Genomic DNA, 22,230 nt, shown 5'->3' with positions numbered 1-22,230 from the left:
ATACATGAAGGCAGTGCTAGGCTGTGGGTGGGGATAGGGGGCAGAATTTCTGAGATTTATGCCCACCTCTTGCTAATATGTGAGCACCACTCACTCTAGCCTCAGTTTACACCTCTAAGTAATTGGTGGGTTATGTAATTAATGGGGTGAGATAGTGCAAATGCAACTGAACAGGTTATTTATCCACTCTATTTGGACAGAACATTTGTGAAAGGTAAGCAGAAAACCACCACTGCCGTCAGTCACACTAGTTGTGGTGGGGTTCCTGTTGATTAATTGGGGAGGGAGTGGATAAATAAATAAATACAGCACTTGTGGCCGTCTATTAAATCCATGCTTATGTCTAATAACTTGGGACTGGCTCCAGCTGCTGACTTATGCAATTATGGCCCTGCTGTTGGCACAGATAACTCATGGCCCTGTTTCCGGGCAGGATTTGTCTGTCAAATGAGACAGGCCGAGAGGCATAAGCAACTTTTATCTCTTTGTTTAACAGTTTCTAAATGGCCCTAGCAGAGCTTGACTGGCTATGTCTAGACTGCAGGCTTCTTTCAGAAGAAGCTTTTCCAGAAGAGATCTTCCAAGAGAGCAATCGCACTGCCAAAGCACATCGACAAAGCCATCCCAGGCCAGTGCCCCTGATGGCCTCAAGCCCAAAATTCCTTGCAAGCAAGGCAGAGATCCAACCCTTCTTGTCAACTGGATAGGCGGCTGGTTGCAGCAAGCTAGACACAGGCAAGTAAGAGAATATCCTCTTGGATTCAGTGTGGATGCGCTCTCACATGTAAGCTCTGATTACTATGGACAAAGTGGCTAGCAGGGCACCTGTGCTTTTTCCTCTTCTTGTGAAAGAGCTCCCTTTTCCCCATCCACACACGCCTTCTTCCAAAAGAGCTATTTCACAGAAAGGCTTCTTCCTTGTAGAAAGAGGTTTGCTAATGTTGGAAAAACCCCTCTGTTCTTTTGATTTTTTTCAAAAGAACGTGATTGCAGAATGGATGTAAGAAGGGTTTTTTTGGAAAAATGGCAGTTAAAAAAAAAACCCTTCTGCAGCATAGACGTACACACAAGCATTAAGCCCAGTTGCACTGTAGAGCAAGACCCCACTGTCTTCTATGCCAGGGGTGCTGCTCAATCACTATCCAAGGACCCCACGCTAGAAGCAAAGGCTTCTGCAAGTTCAGAAGAATGGGTCTCCACTGCCCCCCTGTGGTCAGCACAGAAAAGCATTCAAACAAGTGAGCTGTAAAGCCCACAACGTTTTAAAAAACTGTGAGGGGCCGGTCAGGTTGGCTGTCTCCAAGGCTGAGAACAGAGTAGTGATTGTCAGCAATAGTCCCTCTAATTTTTTTCCACACTTGTGCAGAATAAATTTTGCTTGGTGTACCAAGGCTGTGCAGATGTGCACCATCTGTAGAAACACATGCTGCCAGCTGTGGGAGCTCTGCTAAATCGGCTGGGCAGCATTGACATCTCTCCTGGATGGCTGAGCAAGTGCTCAGCCTACAGGGAACACGGACTGCCTGCACTGATCATTCTGCAATGAGCAAATAGCTCCTATGCATTTAGGTCATGAAAGAATTTCTAGAATTATTTGTATTATTCCAGAAACCACCATTGCCTTGCCTCCTCCTCACCCCCCCCTTTTTTAAAGGGGTGGGGGAACCTGCTCACACAAATAGGAAGCAGCCACTTTTGGGGAAGTTGTGGCTCCTAGGTGAGATATTTGCCCTTGAAATTGCTAATAGTGTAGCACAAACCTGCACCCTGCTGACAGGCAAGTTCAGTTCAAGTCAACTGACACCTCACAGCTGTAGCTGCTGCACCCCATCGGGTTCTTTGTCACTTGCACATCTTAATCTCATCAATCAGAGGCCCAGTTAAAGGCTGGCTGAAAATTTGCTGACAGATCCCAGCGGTTAGATTCCTCCCAAGCAAGAGAGCTGTGTGTTGCCCTGTACCCAAGTGCCACACCTCTAGTTCTTGTGCTGGGATAATGGAGAGCCAAAGGGTGGGATGGAGGTGTCATACTCATTGCACATATTTATATACTGAAGGAAAGGGGAACTGAATGGTTGAGACAGACAGTAACAGGAATCCAGGCTGCTGCTTTGAATATCTAGCCCAGGTTACCAGTGATTGAAGATTATTTAGCCACAGAGGAGCTCTCAGCTCATAATGTGGAGTCATGAATTTCATGGTGCCAACTAAGATATTGCATCAGACAGACAGATCCCCCTGGCATTCAAGGACTGGAATGGAAAGCAAAGCTGGGCTCATTCCAAGAGGCAAGCCTCTCCAGGCAAACCGTGGGCCACTTGCACTGTGACTGCTCAATGAATGAGAGATGACCCTAGGCTCTTGCACTAGTCACAAAGAAAAATTAGGACACCCCTTTAGGAACTGGGGGAGATACTTAGAAGAGTGAGAATTAGGAAGGAGACTCTCAAGTCCTGGACAAGAGGCCAAAGGCTCAGGCTATGCCAGGGAGACACATTTTAATGCAGAGAGAATTATGGGAGTGGGGTGCACCAGTGCAAGGGTGGGGTGATGGTTATTTTTTATTCAACACTTAAAAATTACTACAATCAAATTGCATCTGCCTAGATGCAAGTTGGCGCTACACCTCCATGAGCACGTAATGAAGCAACACAGGTGCACCTGGAAAGAGTTTATTGGTAAAGGTCAGTAGCCATCAGTTTCATAGTACACACACATTGAAACAAATGTTTCCATTGATAGGTATCAAAATTGACAGAGGGCAAAGAAAGAAAAATGCTACCTCAGAACTTAGGAGCTTAATTTATATATTTACCTTGTAATTTTTGACATGATGTTGACAATGTGTTTTAACCATTAGACAGGTTTAACTTTGACTCTCAATGTCTATCATAACTAAAAAAAATTGCCTGAGTCCCAGCATAATTTCTTGTAACTGAAAATTTTAAAAAATGATTTAAAAAGTCTAAAAATGCTTTAAAACAAACAGTGCTGTGTCAAAATTATGAAAAAGGGGTACATTTAGTTCTGCCCAACCTAACAGTAGGACAGGACACATTCCCTGCTTCCAGGAAAAAAGATTTGCTTGGGATGGAGAGTAACAGAGAGGTAGCTGTGTTAGTCTGATCTTGGTGAAACAAAAAAAGGTAGTCACATAGCCAAGACTAACAAGATGCTTTATTAGATGAGTTTATTGGGATGGAGATGCACTGTTTGATTACATATATTAGGATTTTCAGCAATGCTGATACATACAAAACCTCCTAAAAATATGAGCTATCCCAGAAGAGAAAGGGCTTGTCTATATGGGGATGTTCACTAGCCTCTACTTGCATAATTGTACCACTATATTTATATCATTACAACTCCCCTTGGAGGTTTTTCCAGTCGGGATTAAGCAACTAATTGATCAGTCAAATAGCCAATAAGCAAAAGCTTATTGGATAGTCGACACACTAGTTGACGAGTTACCCCCCCCCCCCCCCCCGCCACCTTGTCGTCTCTCTCTGAAAGAGGTAGCATTGGAGGTGGGGGGGGGGAATAGGAGGAGGTGCTGGGGGACATGGAGCCTGGGACAAACAGCACTCCCTCCCCCCCCCCACTGGTCCCTGCTCCATTTCAATCTTCCAAATGCATAAGAGCCCCTGGGCCTCTTGTACATTTCAAAAGTGGAACACCAGGCTAGTCCTTATTGACTAATCAAATAGTTGATGGAAATCCATCAACTATTTGATTAATCAAAATGTAATATCCCTATTCTCTAGAATATTTAGCCAGTAAGTTCCCCCATGTAGAAGGGCCCTAAAATTAGTGGATCTGTACAGCTCACACTACAGGAAAGAAACAGCATCTGTTTGTCTAAACCCGTGAAAAAGCAAGAAAACCCAGAGATGCCAGAGGCAGCACTGTTTGCTCTGCAGAATAATTTGTAACCATTTTGCTAGAACAGCTGAAAGCAACCTAGCCTTTATTTGTCCTCCCTGCACATTTCCCACAGCCCATCTATTTGACCAGGACATTAAGGGAAAAGGATGCTTTTTCCAACAGTGTCAAAAGTCAGACTAGGAACTACATTTTGAATGGCATCCAGACAGCCCTTATCTAGCCAGGCTCAATATAGAAGCAAAAGAGGCGAGGGAGCACTTGATATGAATTCTAGTATGCAGGTTGCATTTAACACAGTCAAGAAACCCCCCTATGTAACAGAAGTGTCTGGTATGGAAGTGGAAGGGTGAAGAACTCCAGCCCATTGCAGGCGAACAAAACAAGTAGTACGGATTCTGCACTGAAGAAGTAGATCACTTGATTAGAGAAGCATCATTTAAAAAATGGCAAAAGATAATTTTGGAAACTGATTTACTTTAGGGGGTCAATCTCCTCTGGCAATACACTCCACTGAATGGCACAAAGTAAAAATGACTAATTATGCTCCACTAGCTGAACATTCCCAGCAAAAATAATGCATTCTTAACACCCAGCCTGTGACCAAAGTTTAGACTGTTTAAAACACAGAAAGCCTGGGATCCTCACAAATCTACTATGAACAGAAATATTGACATGAGTTTAAAATACAGTGCCTTTGGCTTTAAACTAGGGATGATAATGACTAGTTACTCTCCATCTCTATCAGATAGAGGCAGCAAGTGGAGGGGGTGGAAGGAGGAGAGGTACTTCAAAGCAGCAGCGCCACAGGGAGCCCAGGCTCAGTGCAGCGCTGTCCTTTTGAAACACTGTCACAGTGTTTCAAAGGGGCAGGCACCACAGAGCCCAGGGTCAGCAGGGGAGTCACCAGCTGATCCCGGGCTCCATGTGGTGCTGCTCATTTGAAATGCCGCGGCAGCATTTCAAAGGGCAGCACTGACCTACCGACTAATCAAATAGTCCAGCGGCTCCCAAACTACGGGCTGCAGCCTGGTACCGGGCCACAGGAAAAAAAAAAAAATACCGGGCCTCAGCGTGGCTGCCAGGAGGGGAGCGGGGCGGACTGAGAGGAGGTGTGGGGGGGATGGGGAGGGAACAAGCCACCAGGAAGCAGGGTTGGGGGCAGTGGGGCTGTCCGGTGGAGATTGGGGCAGGTAGGCAGCGGAAACAAGCCTGGATGGGGGGGCAGCAGAAGCAGGCCTGGCCGGGGGGCAGCAGGGCTGGATAGGGGAGATTGGGAGGAGAAGTGGGGGGAGCAAATCAGCTGGCGGGAAGCAGGACTGACCCAGGCACATGCAGATCCAGGCACACAAGTGAGTCCAGCCCCAGGGATTCCAGTTTCCCCTCCCCCCACTGCCATACCCTCCCTCGAGTACTTGCGAACTTCCTGGCTGATAGATGTGCTCGTGCATCATGAGCACATCTATCAGCCAGGCAGTTCACAGCTACAGACTGATATACCTAATAATAATAAAAACTTACCTAATTAGAAGATACTGGACATTTTATATATCCAGTATTTTCTCAATTTGTTTCCCAGACAGAACCCTCAAATACTGGACTGTCCAGTACAAAACTGGACAACTGGCAACCCTACCCCTAGCCAGATACCCTACCCCCAATCTGCTCCTGCTCCCGCCTCCTGGAGTGCCCACGCAACACTGTGTCCCACAAGGGATAGGGGAAAACACTAAACATTTATTCATTTTTAAATTCTTTTAATATGCGTTTATATTTTTGGGCTGCAAAAAAACAGTACTAAAAAAAACCCAGGTTCCAACTAAAGTAAAAGGTTTGGGAAACCCTGGTCTAGCCACTTTCTATCCATCTTACCGTCCATTTATCTAATCCATACTCCCTTAACTTGCTGGCAAGAATATTGTGGGTGGCCGTATCAAAAGCTTTGCTAATGCTGGCACTGGGGGCTTTTGTAGGACCAGAAACAGCTTATCTGAATATTCATCATTTGCCTAATGAATATGCAAATAAATGTTACTGGTCCTCCAAAAGCTCGTGAATGGATTTACTGGTCCCCGTGTCAAAGTTTGGGAATCCCTGAAATAGTCAATGCAAACAAATCATTGACTATTCGATTACTAAAATAACCAATACTTAACGTCCTTACTTTAAACACCTTCCTGCAGATTGTGATCTTAATAGTGTGAGAACTTGACCATGAGTCTATGATCAGCAAGACTGCTCAAAGAATTGGCTACAGAGACTAATGTAACAGCCTAGACAGGGAAGGAATGTGCAAAAGGAAACTACAAAAAATGGGGCACAGAATATTGGAATTTCACTTTGAACTTAATCATCCGACTTTAATTAGTAACACAACCAAGAGCCATTTTATTTTTTAGTTATAGTCTCAGCAGTTCCTCCAACAGCTTTGTAGAAACAGTGGAGTAGTCTCATACTTTGCATCGTGTGGTGTCTTTTACAAGAAACTCAAGCAACTCTGTGCACATTAATTACTCCAGACTCACATTGACTGGAGAGGCAGGTAAAGAAAAAGATAATACTCCCTATGCATTAAAGACAGAATGTAATTACTCAAACCAGAATTTGGCCAGGACAGTGTGGTTTGCATATTCCTCCCTCTTGTACCTGTTAAACACCGTACTCTTGAATTTTCTTATAGTAAATGCATTTTCAAGTGAGACATGGGCCCAACTCACAGCTGGGGTAAGTAAGAACAATAATTCTACCATCTTCAGTGGAGCAATCCCCATTATACCATGCCTGAACTCGATTGAGAACTCCATTCATGACACTTCCATAGCCACTGATATTTTGCCCCATTTTCCAACTGGCAACTTCAAAGTTCAGCTCAAGTATCTTCGGCACTAGGGGGGCCGCAATTTCAGTAAAGAGTTAAAAAGCTCTGAACTTGCAGGGGAAGGAAGACAGGATACAGTCAGGTCACTCAGAGTCCATGTCACCTTAAACCTTACTAAAAATTTGCAGCACTTCTGGTTTCAAAGATGTTGGGGAATGAAGACATATTCCAGACGCTCCAATACTAGTCTCCCAGCATTCAAATCCACAGGCACTGAGGTCTTGTCTGGCTGCTTCCACTATCAACGGGTCTGTGTCTGCCAAGAAGGAGGTTACACCAGCCAGTTAAGTTCAGCTTGGTCATTGCTGGGAGATGGAAATGTCTTGCCATGGATTTAATATGGATTAAAGGGTATTGTCATGAAAAGGAAACAAATGCCCAAAAGAACACCTATGAAGGGGGGGGCATAAAGGGATACATTTTATCTGTTTCTTCTTACATTAATGAACTGCCTGTTTACTGATCGGTTTGATTTAAGTTTGCAATGGCTGAAAACATGAATGGGCACTTAAGAATCCAGTAGTTTCTAGTATGCCAAGCGTCTACGCTGAAGTAGCATTATAAAGGTGCAGAGTAAGGATGTAAAAGACTAGTCGACTATCCGATAAGCATTTTCTTATTGGATAGTATTTTGACTAGTTGATATCCTCCCCTTTGCTGCCTCCATACAGTGGTGCAGCGGCCCCTTTAAAGTGCCACTTGTGCGCCTTTCGAAGGAGCAGCCATAGAGCCCGGGGATCTGCTGGGGACTCCCCAGATGACCCCAGGCTCTGTGCAGCATTTCCCCAGAACCCAGGATCAGCTGTGTAGCCACTTCTCCTTTGAAACTGCTGCCTCTGCCAGTTTTAAAGGGGCAGCCCACTTCACAGCTGATCTGCAGATCAGCTGTGTGGCAGGCTGCCCCTTTAAAATGCAGCCTCTGCAGTGATTCAAAGGGGCAGCCTGGAGCCCAGAGGCAGCAAATGTGGAAGTGTCTATCAACTAGTCGACTAATTGCATTTTAACATCCTTAGACACGCTATTTTCAGCTTATACACATCCTTTTAGCCCTTTAAATATGGAAGGCTGAAATTCCCATGTGAAATTAATAAGCTAACTACTGCCAGCAAGTTCTCTTACATGTTCTATCACTGTGCTTTTCAAACTTCTCATTTGTGCACCCCCATAAAGTTCTGAATGGAGATGGGGACTCTTGGAAATCTTAGTCCTCAGACCTTTTCCCCCCCTCAGACCTTTCCCCCTCACCCCTGCCAGGGTCTGCAGACCACAGGTTACAAACCACTACTCTACTGTGTTTGTGATCATGATTGGGATGTTAAGTACTAGTCCATTCCCTCCCCCTCTTACTGCCTCTCATGATAGAGGCAGCAAAGGGAGTGGGGAAGGGGTACTTCAAAGCAGCAATGCTGCACAGGTGAGGTGGAAATCAGCTGTGTGGCACTGCCCCCTTTAAAACACCGTAGCAAGGAGCCTGGGGTCAAGTGGGAACCCCCCAGCTGGGCTCAGAGCCTGGGATCAGCTGGGGAGTCCCCCACTGACCCTGGGCTCCATGGCTTTGAAATGCACAGGAGCCCCCCCTGGGGATTCTTGTGCATTTCAAAGCAGGCACCCACATACAGCCCAGAGTCAGAGGGACTTCCCACTGGCCCTGGGTTGTATGTGGAGTTCTGCATTGCCTCTTGGGCACTTCCACATTCCTCCTTTGAAGTGTACATTGACTACTCGACTAGTCAATTAACTGCATTTTACCTTCCCTAGATCATGATGATTTTACACAGTTGTTACTGTACACTACACACTGATCCTTCTGCTCCATAAGCAGAACTAGCCAGTAGAGGGCAGAAGAACAAAGGATTCCTGGACAATCTCCAGTATACTGTGCACTCACTACACGAGGGCTACGTCTAGACTGGCATGATTTTCCGCAAATGCTTTTAACAGAAAAGTTTTTCCGTTAAAGCATTTGTGGAAAAGAGTGTCTAGATTGGCATGGATGCTTTTCTGGAAAAAGTGCTTTTGCGCAAAAACCTCCGTGCCAATCTAGACGCTGTTTTGCGCAAGAAAGCCCCAATCGCCATTTTCGCCATTGGGGCTTTTTGGCGCAAAGCAGTTCTCAGCTGTCTACACTGGCCCTCTTGTGCAAAAGCATTTCCAGAAAAGGGCTTTTCCCCACCCCGAACGTGAGAGTCATTGTATTTGTGGAAGAACACTGACAATCTTACATGAGATCATCAGTGTTCTTGTGCAAATTCAAAGTGGCCAGTGTAGACAGCTGGCAAGTTTTTTTGCAAAAGCAACTGCTTTTGCGGAAAAACTTGCCAGTCTAGATGCAGCCAGAGACAATAAACCTATTCTACATTCATTTAAGATGTGCTGGGTGCAACAGCCTAAGCAGCACAAACACTGAACCATGATAGCTGGCAGAACAAGGCCTCTGTTATCTACTTGAAACTTCCACCAGTCTCAGTAAACAGAAAATTACTCACATAAAGCTCATCTGGAGAATGTAAAAGCTCTATGCATAGCAAAGGACCACCTCAGGTTTTGGTTTTTTTTAAATATCGATTTAAACAATGGAGGGGCGAGAAGGGCTTTAATACACACACGCTTTATCAGCACCCATGTGGGCCTCTCTGGCAAGATAAAAAGAAGACAGAGTTCAATGATCAATCAATAATAAATTAAGGATTTCTGACCTGGTCTTAGCAGAGTTATTGCACAGCCACCTCCTCCAGCACCAGTCAGCTTACTGTGCAGCCCATGGTTGGCGGTCACTTGGCACACTCTATCCAGTGAGGTGTGTCCAACTCCAATCACATTTAAGTGATGCTGGTTTATGTCGACGAGCTCCTTAAAACAAAGCAATGATGATAAAACCACATGGATCTCAATCCTCCGGGTTACAAGTCTTCATTCCAGGGAGGAAGGGTGCTATTTCAAGGCACCTGAAAGCAGAGCTGGACTGTGGATGAGCTACTCATTACGAAGTCACAGAGGAACTGCCACATTTACTGCAAGAGGAAATTGAGCAGCACAACACTCTTGGGAACAAGCAATGCTGAACCATGAAACTGAGCCCACTGGCAGCCTCGGGCTTCTAGCCTAGATCTGCTATCCCTTTCTTTCCTCACAGCCACAGGTATCCATCCATTTTATAATGCTGTTAGAGAGAGGTGCCAATGGAGAGGTGCCAATGGAAACAATGGGCTCAGAGAGCTGCTAACACGCACTCTGAAGATGCTGAATGTTAGCCTTTGATAGTCTTGCCCTGCTTCCTTTCTCTCCTGCTATGCATGCACCGAACAGGACACCAGTCAAACCCTTCTCATACCGAGGGAAAAGAACCACGCTGGGTTCGCTCCCATTCCTAGTCAATTCAGCAATACCAAGGACACTGCTATCACTGCCAAGGCAATGATAAGCAATATTAAAGTCTCCTTTCTATCATACAGAACAGCTCTCCCCAGGGCAGAGATGCAGAACTCAGACTACAGGGCGTTTCCCCAGCATGAGGCAGGTACTCTTGGCTTTGCCTACTAATACCTAGTCAGGCTCTCTAAAGTTTCCCCCTGTCCTCCATTCTGGGACCATCTAAGGACCATCTAAGGTCTATGAAAGTACACGTACACACACACACACACGTACACACACGTACACACACACAAAAAATGCAGAGATGATTTCTAGTATTCAAAAGCCCAGCTACTGCAAGCAGCCAGAACCCTGAGGCCATCCGGTCATCCAGATATCCTGCATGCCAGGAAACTGCAATAGCTACAGGGCTAATCATGCCCAAATCCTGCTGTTTACTACAGTTAGTTGCTTGTGGCAAGGAGGCACGAATGGCCCAGGAGATTGATAACAGGACATGGACCCTTTCACCTCTAGTAAGCAGTTCAACTACAGCCCCTGGCAATCTGGGTCCAAAGTCATCACAATCAAACAACTGCTCAGTGTCCTTTAATACACAAGTTGGAGAAAGTCCAAGTCCACCCCTAGAGCACAAATATCCAATGCCACAAAACCAAGCATGAATGGCAGCTTCAGAGAGGTGATGGTGATTGAACAACTCCATTTCCCCCGAATATGAGCTGACTGGGGAGCGTCGATGGGGGCACTGCTTACAACATGCTTGCCATGTAGACACAGACCATTGCAGCACAGGGCTGAACTGGCAGCATGCACAGAACTAGACATGCACACAAAGAAATTTAAGGATCACAAGGGTGGGGGTTGCTTAAGAGGACAGAAGCTCAAAATTAAAGGAGTTAATTGGAAGGGAGCAGCTGGCTGAAATGCTGCCATGTGTAAGGCACAGGCCATTAGCAGGAGAGCACTGAAAAACAGGATAATGAAACAGTAGTGCATGAGAGAAGTACTCTTAAAACAGAACTAGAAGCTCCCCTCCCCCCGGATGTTAATAAGTGCACATGAATGGGCACCATTATAATTATCAAGTCTGATCAGTGGGTAGGAACTGAGCAGCCTGAACCAGGACAACATCCCCAGTTCCAATAAAGCTCAATCTACCCATCAGCTGACATTGCTGGTTCTAGCCAGTCACGCTAGCCATGCTGGCTCTGAACGAGATCCATCTGCTGCCTGAAACCACCACAGAGTGATTCTTTGTATTCCGACTGCACCTAGAACCCCCAACCAAATATCAGGCCCCACAGTACTAGCTGCTTTACAAACACATGTATAGTAAAAACTTAAACAACGAAGGGTCCTGCAGTACCTAAGAGACTAACAAAACATGTAGATGGTATCATAAGCTTCCATGGACACATCCCACTTCTTCAGATGTATAGTAAAAGATGGACCTTGCTCTGGAGATCTACAGTCTAAACAGACAGACAAATGAGGGTCGGAGAGAGGAATATCTTCATGTTACAGGTGGGAAACTAAGGAACAGAGATTAACTGGCCTGCCCATGGTCACATAGTGGGTCTGTGGCAGAGACAGGAATTAAAACCCAGAACTGACTTAACCACAAGATTGCCCTTCCTCAATACATCAGAGATGCTAGTGTTGGAAGTAAGGCGTTTGGCAGCCATGAAATTCTAAAGCCGTAATGTTTTACACAGAACAGGGTCATGATTCAGCTACCAAACATAGCAGAAAGAGTCCCTGGCTGCCAGAGACCATGTTAAATAGGGTGAACTGAACAGCCAGCAGGCCAAACCCACTACACAATTCGTGATATTTTCTCTTTTCCATTCCCAGTTGGTGTCTTCACACAGTGCAACAATGAGCTGCTGCAGTGCCTCCACCTGACTTCTGATGACTTTTCCACCTACATGCTGCCGCTAGTGCAATAAGAAAAACAAAAAAGATTTAAGGAACAGCTAGCCAAAAACTCAAAAAGAAATAACAATTTTTTAAAGTACATTAGAATCAGGAAGCCTGCTAAAAAAACGTGTGGGTCTCCTAGACGATCGAGATATAAAAGGAGCAATCAAGGCCGATAAAGCCATTGCGGAGAAACTAAATGATTTCTTTGCTTCAGTCTTCATGGCTGAGGACGTTAGAGAGATTCCCAAATCTGCGCCGTCCTTTGTGGGTGATGAATCTGAGGAACTGTCCCAGATTGAAGTGTCATTAGAGGAGGTTTTGGAACAAATAGAAAAACTTAATGTTAACAAATCTCCGGGACCAGATGGCATTCATCCAAGGGTTCTAGAAGAACTCAAATGGGAAATTGCTGAACTATTATCTGTGGTTTGTAACCTATCCTTTAAATTGGCTTCCGTACCTAATGACTGGAAGGTAGCTAACGTGACACCAATATTTAAAAAGGGCTGTAGAGGCGATCCTGGCAATTACAGACCAGTAAGTCTAACTTCAGTACCAGGCAAATTAGTCGAAACAATAGTAAAGAATAAAATTGTGAGGCATGTAGAAGAACATAATTTGTAGGACAAAAGTCAACATGGTTTCTGTAAAGGGAAATCATGTCTTACTAATCTATTAGAGTTCTTTGAAGGGGTTAAACATGCAGACAGGGGGGGTCCAGTAGATATAGTATACTTAGATTTTCAGAAAGCCTTTCAGAAAGCCTTTGACAAGGTCCCTCACCAAAGGCTCTTGTGTAAATTACATGGACATGGGATAAGAGGGAAGGTCCTTTCTTAGACTGAGAACGGATTGAAAGACAGGAAACAAAGGGTAGGAATAAATGGTAAATTTTCAGAATGGAGGGGGGTAACTAGTGGTGTCCCCCAAGGGTCAGCCCTGGGACCAATCCTTTTCAACTTATTCATAAATGATCTGGAGAAAGGGGTAAGCAGTGAGGTGGTAAAGTTTGCAGATGATACTAAACTGTTTAAGATAGTCAAGAAAGAAGAAGACTGAAGGACTCCAACAAGATCTCACCAAATTGAGTGATTGGGCAACAAAATGGCAAATGAAATTTAATGTGGATAAGTGTAAAGTAATGCACATCGGGAAAAATAACCTCAGCTGTACGTACAGTATGATGGGGATAATTTGGCTACGACAAATCAGGAAAGAGATCTTGGAGTTATCGTGGACAGTTCTCTGAACTTCCACACAATGTGCAGCGACAGTCAAAGGCAAACAGGATGCTAGGAATTATAAAGAAAGGGATAGAAAATAAGACCCAGAATATCTTACTGCCCCTGTATAAAACTATGGTACGCCCACATCTTGAGTACTGTGTACAGATGTGGTCTCCTCACCTCAAAAAAGATATTTTGGCCTTGGAAAGGGTTCAGAAAAGGGCAACTAAAATGATTAGGGGTTTGGAACAGGTCCCATATGAAGAGAGGTTAAAGCGACTGGGATTTTTCAGTTTAGAAAAGAGGAGACTTAGGGGAGAATATGATAGAAGTATATAAAATCATGAGTAGTGTGGAAAGGGTGAATAAAGAAAAGTTATTTATTAGTTCCCATAATAGAAGAACTAGGGGACACCATTAATTTCATTTGGGTAGCAGGTTTAAAACTAATAAAAGAAAGTTCTTCTTCACACAGCGTGTAGTTAACCTGTGGAACTCCTTGCCAGAGGAGGCTGTGAAGGCTGGGACTATAATAGAGTTTAAAGAGAAGCTAGATAATTTCATGGAGGTTAGGTCCATAAAAGACTATTAGCCAGGGGACAGAAATGGTGTCCCTGGCCTCTGTTTGTCAGAGGCTGGAGGAGAAGGATGGCAGGCGACAAATTGCTTGATCATTGTCTTCGGTTCACCCTTTCTGGGGCACCTGGTACTGGCCACTGTCGACAGACAGGCTACTGGGCTAGATGGACCTTTGGTCTGACCCAGTAAGACCGTTCTTATGTTCTAATGGCATGCCTTTGGATGAGGCTTTAACTGCACAGAGGGAGGAGGTACAAGAAAGCATGGTCAGTGTCAATCACCATGGCTCCTATCCTGCCCCCATGGGACTCCTGTAAAGGAGGGATGTCATTGTGTAGTTGACTACACACAGGGCCATCCTTAGGATTTATGGTGCCCTAGGCGGGATTATTAAACTGATGCCCCTATGCCTGACTTGCTCTTAGCAATGCAAACATAAGCTTGCAGTATTGGAAAACTTGCCATGCGCACGTTATTAAAAACAGTTTTACTGAATTAAGCACACTAATGCTGCTGGACTAGCACTAAAGTAGCAGCACGACAAAAATTCTGATTTGACAGAATGATGCAAATATAATTTTTTAAATTAGTCAACATTTTATTGGAAATTTATGAAGAACCCTGCCCTCCTTCACCAGCTGCAAGATGGGGGCCAGCTGAAGGCCAGGGTTGGCCCATGGAGCCCTGCTCACCCTAGACAAACTTGAGGCCAGGCCCATCACATGCAGGCCCCCAAGGCCCCTCGGAGGAGCTGCTGACAGGAAAGCGAAGCTCTGTCCGCCCGGGAGGAGTCGTCAGCACAGCACTGTCACCCTTGTAAGCCCTGTAATCTCTTCCAACTCCCTCCTGAGTTCTGCACCCTCTACCTCCTGCCCTGACTCCTGCTCCCCCACCTCCCTACCCTGAGTCCCCCCTCCACCAGACCATGCCTTGAATCCATGCCCCATGCCCTCACTCTATCACCTTCTGCCCTGAGCTGCCCCCACAAACCTTTCAGCCCCCTGCCCACACATCTTAACCCCTACCCCTTACCAAGAGTCCCCCCATATCTCTGCCCTGACTCCAGCCCTGCAACTTTATACTCCTGCCCTAACGCCCCACAGCAAACTCTGTGCCCTCAGCCCCCCACCTCCTGCCTTCACTCCAGCATCCTTCTATCCCTGCCCTGAGTTCTCCAACTCTCCCCGCCCCCTGCCCTCACTCCTGTATCCCCACCCCTTTTTATTCTAGCAAAAGACAGAAAACTTGCAAATATTGTCCACCAAAAAAAGGATCTGATGTTTTAGTCACTTTCCTCCTGATATTAATACAAACTTTTCCCTTCATTTTTGAAATATTCTATCATTTAAACAAAGCATGTACGTTTTCCTTTTATTTTGTAACCTCTCCCCCTCTCCACTTCCCCTTCCCCCCAAAAAGTTACCTCTTAAAGATCCAGATATGCTCAGAGGGACATAAATATGTAATCTCAACATGCATAATATCTCCTCTCAAAGATTTTCTTTTTAACCATGAAGCTTAGAAATGTTTGAAGAAAACTGAGTGTCATGTAGTAACAGGACTGCAAGAGATGGGGATTTATGGACCCAGGCTTTCCCTCACCCCAAAAACACCCCCCCCCCCCAACGCAAATTGATAACGGGGCGGGAGCAGCCTTCTTCCCTCCCCCGCTCCTCAGTATTGGGAGGGAGAGGTCACTGTGCAGCTACCCCAACTGTGCCTGTCCCCCATGTTGCCCTGTAAGGTTCGCTCATTGAGCTGGCATCTCCCACTATCATTTGCCCACACGGAGCCACAAAGCAGCGCTGCGTTTGCGACCGGGTGAAGCCAAAAGTTGCAATAGCTGTGGCAGGCAGCCTCAGCCAGCAGCAGGGGAGGTGGTGGCCGAGCACTGCCAGGGCCAAGCGAGGAGGAGTCAGGGTGAGGGCAGTGGCGCTCGGGCGGGTGACCAGCTAGGGAGCGCGGCACCCGTGCTGACCTCCATGAGGGGGGTGTGCGTGCCCACCCCCAGATCACACACCCAGCCCCAGACCCGCCTCTCTCCCCTCCCCAGCAGCAGCATCCAGGTGCGGAGCTCAAACCAGCTGAGAGGGGAGACACCCGGGCTTCTCCCTCAGCTGTTGCATGGCGTTTGAGCACGCTGCGCATGCGCTCCCTCAGCCCTATACCGTGCCCCAGCCAGCACCAGGGAATTTAAAGTGCTGGGCTCAGGCTGCAGCACGCCAGCACCCCATGTCAAAATCCCCCTCCAGCAGCCGCCAGCTGGCCCTTCCGCGGATGGCCCACCAGGAAATTCCTGGTATCCCACTGGGCCAGTCCGCCCCTGCCTCAGCACGCAGCCAGCCAGTCTGCTCCTCTACCCTCCCGCCAGCACCTCACCCAACCCAGCCCTGCCAGAGGGGAGGGGGCGAGAGGGGGTGCTCTGCGGGGAGGGGGAAACGAGGTGGGGAGAATGGTCATTATGGGGGAACCCAAAAAGGAGGATACTGCCAGAGACTGCCTCACCTCATGCCAGGGGAGAGAGTCACACAGGTGAGTTCCTTCCCCCACCCCTAACGCCTCCCCTTCCCAGACACCCCAGCAGCCAATCCCCTCCTTCAGACTGTGCTGCAGGCAGCACATGGGCTCTCTAGGGCCCAGAAGCCCTGCTGTTACATGTTCCACTGCTTCTGGTTCCTCCCGGTAGAGTGGGACCCCAGAAATACTGGTGCCCTATGCAACTGCCTATTCTGCCTATGCTCAGATACAGTCCTGAATACACACACTTCCAACCAGAGACAACAAGGGAGGAGAAGGTGGTAGCACGAGCCGGTGCTTGTAAGGAGCTGTTTTTAAGCAGGCTCACCATGAGCACCAAATTCACCTGTCCGCCTCTGAGCTGCTGCCTTTTATAGAAAGGCAGTGGCAGGGAGGGGGAGGAGGGTAGGCTGGATCTGATATGCAAGGAGAATCAGCTGTCGGCTCTCCAGGAGTGGGGCCAGGAGGGCACTGGCTGCTGCCCCTCCCCTGGGGACTATCAAAAAGTTGTGTAACAGATGAGGTTTCATGTGGTTACACAGCTATTTAATTACACTATATCTAATACTCCTACTATAAACACCACGTGGGAATGAGATGATACAAGATCCACCCCCCCACACAGCCTATGTGCTCTATATTTTAGTATAAATGGGGGAAGATAGTCCAGCCAGCAGTGTTTAGTATGTACATATTGCATGCTCCGTACACTGGACTGGATGCCCATCCAGGAGCCTCTTTATATGCCTGAGCGCAAGGCACAATGCTGTCCATGATGATCCAAGACACCTGTCATATTCCAATTCAAAATCTGCCAGGAGTCAGATGACAGCTTATGACACAGGAGACTAGTTTGACGGCTCAAGTACAAAGATGTCCAAAGCTGCACATTTCAGCTACAGTATATATATGTATGTGCATATAATCAACCATGCCTCTGCAGAATCTTCAGACACAAGACAAACAGAAGCCAACTTACTTGCAGCATTCCTCCTACTTGCATTTTAAACAGCACCTCAAAGCACTCTCCAAAGTAAACCTCACAACCCTCCTCTCCATTTGATTGCTGGACAAATGAAGAACCAAGGTGACGTGAATGGTCTCAGTCATACCACAAGTCAGTGGCACACCTGGTAACAAACCCTAGCATTAGGCAGGCTCTCAATACATGTAAAAGGCAGAGTCACAGTGGGTTAGAGGATTAGCTCCCAGCCCTGGGAGCTAATCCCTCTGTCTCCCCCACTTATCAACTATTCAATGAACTAAATTTAACATTCCTATCCTATCAGAGGCTGGGAACCCACAGCAGCAGGGCTGGTGGCAGGGACCTCACTAGTGGTCATGAGCCTGCGACAGCTGCCAGGATCTCAGGAGTGGGGCAGAGCCCACAGTGAGGGCCAGCAACCCCTCCCTCCCACTACATCCACTAAAACATTTAACTGTGCAACCGATAAAATTTTGTTTGGTTACAACGTTAATGTTTTTCTGTTTTTCACATCCCTACGCGCCATTATGTTACACAAAACAAAGCTTTCATACAAAATCATTCTGCCATTTTGGTTCAATGGTATGAACCAAATCCTACTTTTAATACAGACCCATGGGAACTGGACTGAGACCTACCAAACTCATGTCACAGAGGACACCCACTAAACCTATTTGTGGGTCTGACAGCACACTGATCTCTCCTGCTTACAGAACATACAGTAATGCATAGCCTTAGAGCAAGTGGCACTGAATGGAGAGCTGTCCTGAGCTACATTACAACAACAGCCTGAAAATGTGAGGGAGAAAATGCCATTCATTATGCACTGAATAAGCTCTGTGTAAACTCTGATATTCTTATTGCAGGATAACAGTGTGATGTAATTTTGCATAAATTCAGCCTTTTCTCTCCTAGCACTTCACATCATTTACAGCTACTATCAATGGACCTCTCAAAGCACCCCTAAGGGAAAAGGAGACTTAGCCCCATTCTACAGACTGGAGAACAGAGGCTGAGATGGAAAGCTTAAAATGCCCTGCTCAAAGTGAAACAGGATTCATGCAGCTGAGAACCCAGGAGTTTAGATTGCCAGTCCTATGCTTCCACTCCTAGTTCGGGGAAGCAGGCAGCACTTTGTACTCCCAGCATCACCTTAGTTCTCGATGGCACTCAGACATGTCACAGCTATCACTGTCTTTGTTGTTCCTCAGCTATTGGCCAGGCTCAATGCCTGACACCATCTTCATCTAGCCTTGGGATGTCCTTTGACATGACTGGCAGGCACTCGCTCATCTGCCCTGGTCTCCACTGCTCCATACATGGCAGTAAGGCTTACTGCAGAGACACAGATTGTTCATTGTTCCACCAGAGGGCCCCGCCTTCACAACCACATACAGCAAACAACAATGCAAGTGAGTGAGGGGGAAACAAAAGCTACCCTTCAAATTTCTCATGGTGCAAATGGATTGTGAATGAAAGCCAGAATAGAGCACCTCCAGTCCTATCCCTGACGGAGGCTCCTTATTACCCCGAGAAGCCAAACCAGGGGAAAGCTTGGTTCTTTTGGGTATGTGCGTGAGGAAAAAGGACAGGGAGAATAGAATATCTTGCTCTAACACCTCACTATCGATCAACTCCTCTAGGACCGGAAGAAACAATAACCAGCTATTATTGCAGTAAGGCAGGTCACTGAAGTTTGTGAGCCTTGGTGCTTGACATTCTGTCCTATTGACACTTCTACAGTATTTCTGAGAGCCCAAAGCATTCGTTTTTAGCATACGGACTTGCCACGCTCCTATTCAAGAGGTGGGTTCATCCACCTAACTAGAACAAAACATGTCCCAACACAGATGCGGTCAGTAAAATAAGTTTTTCCAAACACCAATAATTACTTCAGGATAATTGGAACACTTTGTAAATATACAAGTTAGTGTCCTCAAAAAAAGTTTTAATTTGAAAGAGGCATTTCCATAACAGACTCCCTATGCTTTAAATGAGCAAAAATGATCACAGATCTCATTCACTTCATGCATCAATGTCAGAACAGTTCTGGCCACAATTATTGCTATTTGTCTCCAGGCACAAGAGAACAGGACGAACAGAAAGCAGAGGCTGGTTTCTTACTAGACTATCTCTATCAAAAACAGCAGCTGCTGAGTTTTGTGCTTGGTATTGGCTCTGTCAGTGATGAGAATGTAAAGATACCAAAGAGCTATTTTCAATTCAAAGGTCTATGGGCCATCAAATGACAAACCATTCCATGGAAAAAGACATTTTGATCCTGAACTCATTTGGTGTCCCTTCAACTAAGGGAAATGACAGTTATGGCTCTGAAAGAATAATAAAAGCAAATAAGTTATATACAGGAGGCAGCACCAGTCCCTTTACTACTTCAGACATAAGGAGTGCACTAATGATAACAGATACAAATTGTGGCTCTCTGAACATTTCCTGTTATCAAAATCTCTCCCAACCTAATGATCTTTAAATGACATTTTGATGTGTGACTATAAGAGTGTCCAAAAATGCAGGCAAAGGAGTCTTACCTCTAGAACAAGGTAATACTTCTGTGATGGACTCAAAGCTATTGCTTCTAGAACGTTTTCACACTCATTAGAAATCGCATCTATTGAGGCAAGCACTGGGTTCATTATAGCAGGAAACTGAGAAGACAAAAATGAGACACATGAAGACAACTCTGTGGTATCCCATGGCGTCCCTGCACTGGAAGGTGGGCCAACCCCCAAGGCTGGACAATTCATGTGTCAGATTTAAAGCAGAAGCTGATCACATTTCAGAGGAAATGGGGGGTGGAGGGGAGGGAGAAAGAGTGAGGGTGTGATTTTGTTCAGTGACTAATGATGGTTTTTTCCTTAAACCCCAAATATCCTTGAGTTAGGGGATTTTTTAGAAAAATGAAAACAGACTCAACATTTCTAGCCATTCTGGTTGCAGAAACAAAACCTTAGCAATTCAAAAATGCAAAAAGCAAATTACAAGAGAAATAGTTAAAAAAATACCACCACACACCTCGTGATTTTTAATGAGACTCTCTTGGTTCTTTGGAGCCTGACATGATTTTTGAATGAGTGAGGTTCATCCGACTGCTTGTCACCACAAAAGCAGGAAGATCATAGCAGGTCATTTCAGTTAAGAAAATAAAGTTCTGGCACAGAGTCCTGGCTAATCATGGGAATGAGGAGAAATAAATCCTTCATTTTATATCAGAATTGCAGAACAGCTGGGACTCCATGCCACTGAGCTTAGAAAGCTAGATATGGGGACAATTTCTGGAGGAGTCCTGTTAAGCTGACGTGATTGGGGTGATATAGTAACTCTAAAGTCAGGGTCAAATCCAACATACCACCTTAATGAGGATGTTTTGACCTACTCCTATTGGGAGGAGCTCTCTCCCCTCCCCAGTTAGATCCGCTCCCACTGATTATGCAGCAGTAAAACCAGGAGGAACAGAGTAATACCTCTGAACAACAGCTGCCAAGAAATCGATGTGAATGAAGTAATGCACACCCTGCTACCTCCATGGAAGAGATCCCAGGGTTACACAACTGCAGGTCAACTCTCCCCCATCACAGTTAGGGTATGTCTAGACTACAGGCTTTTGTTGACACAGGCTTTGTCGACAGATACTGTTGACAAAGCTTCTGTCGACAAAGAGTGTCTAGACTACATCCAGTTCTGTCGACAAAGCAAGCCACTTTGTCGACATGAGAGTGCAGATGCAAAGGACAGCGTAGATTCAATAACACCTCCTGTTGACAGAACTGTCAACAAAAGACGTTATTCCTTGTAGAATGAGGTTTACCGCCATCGACAAAACTGCTGAGTTCTAGTGTAGACGCAGGTATAGTTTTGTCGACACGAGTCCACTTTCGTCAACAAAACCCAGTAGTCTAGACACTCCATTACTGTCCTGCCTAGTTACCATTGGGTTAGCCTAAATAACAGGTGTGCTTCTAAATCACTGTAATCTACCAAAAAGATGCTGCACCTTAAGAATCTTGTCTTTGACACCTGCTACAAGGGTCCTGGTGCTCCGAGAGACCTTTGTGTTGGTCAGCAAGATCCTTAGAGTTGGCACCCTAAAAACAAAGCAAAGATTCTGAAATTCATTCTCCTCTTGATAACTGAGCAACATCCAAGGTTTATTCCACATCCATCAACAAGTTTCCTCCCTTGTTGATGCTATAGTTAAACAATGCACATAAACTGCAGGGACAAGCAGGGCCCCATGTATTGTACTATTTCACAGCCACAAACTCTGCTGCATAATTAGGCTTTAGAATTATTTCATTTAAAAAAAAAACAAAAAGGTATCTGTCTCTTGTGATCATAAAAATAAGTTTGAAAATGTGAAGCCTCTGTCAACTGATGCAGCAGCATCTTCCTGTGTTTCTCAGACGATAACAACCCATTTTGATTTACCTACTCTGAAGCCTAGTGGTGTCCATTTTGTCGTCAATATGATTAACTATTTCACTGCTGATCATTTTAGCAGAAAGCTAATTTCTCCCCCTCACAATTTATTCCCACCTCAAAAAATAGAAAGGCTATTGTACTTAAATATTACAAATAATATATTTCAATTTTAAAAAGCAACCACCTCCCTTTTAAAAAAGTTTCTGAAGCTAGTACCAGGTTCTCACCAGAGTGCTCCAGACTCTGGTTTACATCCTTCTCACCTATGGACTGCTTTAACCTAATCTGGAATAAGACAAGTGGAGAATCAATGATCCATAACATAAGCGCTTCTTCCTTTCTACTACAGGCAGTCCCCAGGTTACGTACAAGATAGGGACTGTAGGTTTGTTCTTAAGTTGAATCTGTATGTAAGTCGGAACTGGCAGATT

The 22,230-nt window shown here is 45.6% G+C and overlaps 1 protein-coding gene across 4 annotated transcripts in view; it reads right to left on the bottom strand.

Annotated features, from left to right (window-relative positions):
- Positions 1 to 2,656: 2,656 nt before the first annotated feature.
- The window catches only part of MVK (mevalonate kinase), a 31,035-nt gene continuing 11,461 nt past the window's right edge, over positions 2,657 to 22,230 (bottom strand). For all 4 annotated transcript variants that reach the window (XM_075898829.1, XM_075898831.1, XM_075898830.1 and 1 more), the window contains 4 exons: positions 21,372 to 21,462; positions 19,909 to 20,025; positions 9,457 to 9,610; positions 2,657 to 7,016 (listed from right to left, as the gene is read on the bottom strand). In XM_075898829.1, coding sequence (XP_075754944.1) covers positions 6,865 to 7,016; positions 9,457 to 9,610; positions 19,909 to 20,025; positions 21,372 to 21,462 — 514 coding nt within the window. In that variant the 3' untranslated portion in view covers positions 2,657 to 6,864. The remainder of the gene's footprint in view (positions 7,017 to 9,456; positions 9,611 to 19,908; positions 20,026 to 21,371; positions 21,463 to 22,230) is intronic.

The sequence above is a fragment of the Pelodiscus sinensis genome, chromosome 15 (genome assembly GCF_049634645.1).
Source record: "Pelodiscus sinensis isolate JC-2024 chromosome 15, ASM4963464v1, whole genome shotgun sequence".
NCBI classification, from domain to species: domain Eukaryota; kingdom Metazoa; phylum Chordata; order Testudines; family Trionychidae; genus Pelodiscus; species Pelodiscus sinensis.
Note: the sequence above shows the minus strand (reverse complement) of the source record. Positions and strands in the feature narration are given on the sequence as shown.